Source organism: Fonticula alba (genome assembly GCF_000388065.1).
Source record: "Fonticula alba strain ATCC 38817 unplaced genomic scaffold supercont2.7, whole genome shotgun sequence".
NCBI classification, from domain to species: Eukaryota; order Rotosphaerida; family Fonticulaceae; genus Fonticula; species Fonticula alba.
Genome location: NW_009242977.1, coordinates 79,352 through 80,826, shown reverse-complemented (window position 1 = coordinate 80,826; position 1,475 = coordinate 79,352). Strand labels below are relative to the sequence as shown.

Below are 1,475 nucleotides of genomic sequence, written 5' to 3'. Positions count from 1 at the left end.
GAGGAGGCGCCTGCCGCCGTGGAGGAGGCGCCTGCCGCCGTGGAGGAGGTTCTGCCCAAGGAGAAGAAGGAGAAGAAGGACAAGTCGGCCAAGAAGGACAAGTCGGCCAAGAAGGCCAAGAAGGCCAAGGCCGAGGAGTCGTCTGCTGGCCTGCCGGCCGCCGCGCTGGAGGCCGTGTCCAAGCACCTGGCCTCGAAGAAGGCCCGGTCCTTTGGCGATCTGGAGAAGACCCTCTCGCGGGCCCTCGGCCCGGACAGCACCGTCTCCGCGCGGGACTTCCTGCTTGAGAACCTTGTCTTCACCGAGGGCAAGGTGTCGCTGCGCGCGACCTCCGAGTGAGTATCCCCCACGAGCCCTTGCTCTCCGCCCCCCCCCCCCCCCCCTCCCCCCCTCGTCGTGCTCTCCGGCATGTTTGCACAATACACCACCCCGAAAGACTGCCCCCCCCTCCCCCCCGGTTCCCCGCCGGCGGCGTCGGCGTCGGCGGCGGCGCACGTCTGGCGGTGATTGCGGGGAAAGCCCCGGTCCGTTGGGAGCCACGCCCGGCCGACCAGATTGTTTTCAAAACGACCAGAACGCTGTCCGGTCAACAGCGTGTCACCAGAATGGCCTCCGTCGCCGGGGGGGGCGTGTTTGTGCGCACATCCGCGCGGTGTGCCCGCCTGTGTGGCGGGCGCTTCGGCGGGGCTGGGCGGGCCTGTGCGTCGGCATGCGGGCGGCATTTTCCCGCGTGCCTTCGGTCGGTCGTTTCGGCGGACCGGGGAAGGCGTGGTGACGCGGGATGGGCGAAGGGGAGATGCATGCACGCGGTCGGCCACGCCGACGCGGCGGGACCCCCCCCCGTTGTGTGTGTGTGGGGGGGGGGGCATGAGTGTTGGCTGGAGGCCGGGTGTTTGGATGTCGTTCGGCGGGGGCATGTTCCCCCCCGTCCCCCCGGGCATCTTCTTTGTCAGGGGTACATCCCGGCCACCGGTGTGCGCGCGCGCGCGCGCGCGCGCGGAGAGGCCGGCTTCGAAAGGGCACGGCTGCCTGTTTCAGATCCCCCGCCCACCCTCCCGGAAGGGATGCACTGGCGTGCCTGCGCGCGCGCGCGCCCCCGACGGCTGGGCCAAAATCGCTGTCGCCCGACGGCCGTGGGATCGGGGCCTGGGCCTCAAGGGGCTCCGGCTTCCAAAGGGGCAGGCGGGGGTCTTCTTTCCCCCGGGGGGAGGGGGCGCGGGGGCGCGGGACGAGGATGAGAGGCAGGGGACGGCCTGGGGTATTATATATGTGTTCCTGGTGAGCATTGTTGGCGCTTCTCGGCCCCCCCCCCCTTCTCGGCCCGCCCCCTTGGGCAGGGGATTCGGGCGGACGCGCAAATTGTCCCGGCCGTCGGGCGGCGCGTCCGTTGGCGAGGGTGACCGGGCCCGCCTTGTGCCGCAGATCGGCCAGCGGCCCTCGACCAGTCCCTGTGGGTCGGGGAGGGGGGGGGGGGG

The 1,475-nt window shown here is 71.3% G+C and overlaps 1 protein-coding gene across 1 annotated transcript in view; it reads left to right on the top strand.

The window, feature by feature from the left end:
- H696_04211 (hypothetical protein) overlaps positions 1-339 on the top strand; it is a gene marked incomplete at both ends in the record, with an annotated part of 969 nt that extends 630 nt beyond the window's left edge. Inside the window, one exon of the mRNA XM_009498088.1 lies at positions 28-339. Coding sequence (XP_009496363.1) covers positions 28-339 — 312 coding nt within the window. The remainder of the gene's footprint in view (positions 1-27) is intronic.
- Between the last annotated feature and the right edge of the window lie 1,136 nt (positions 340-1,475).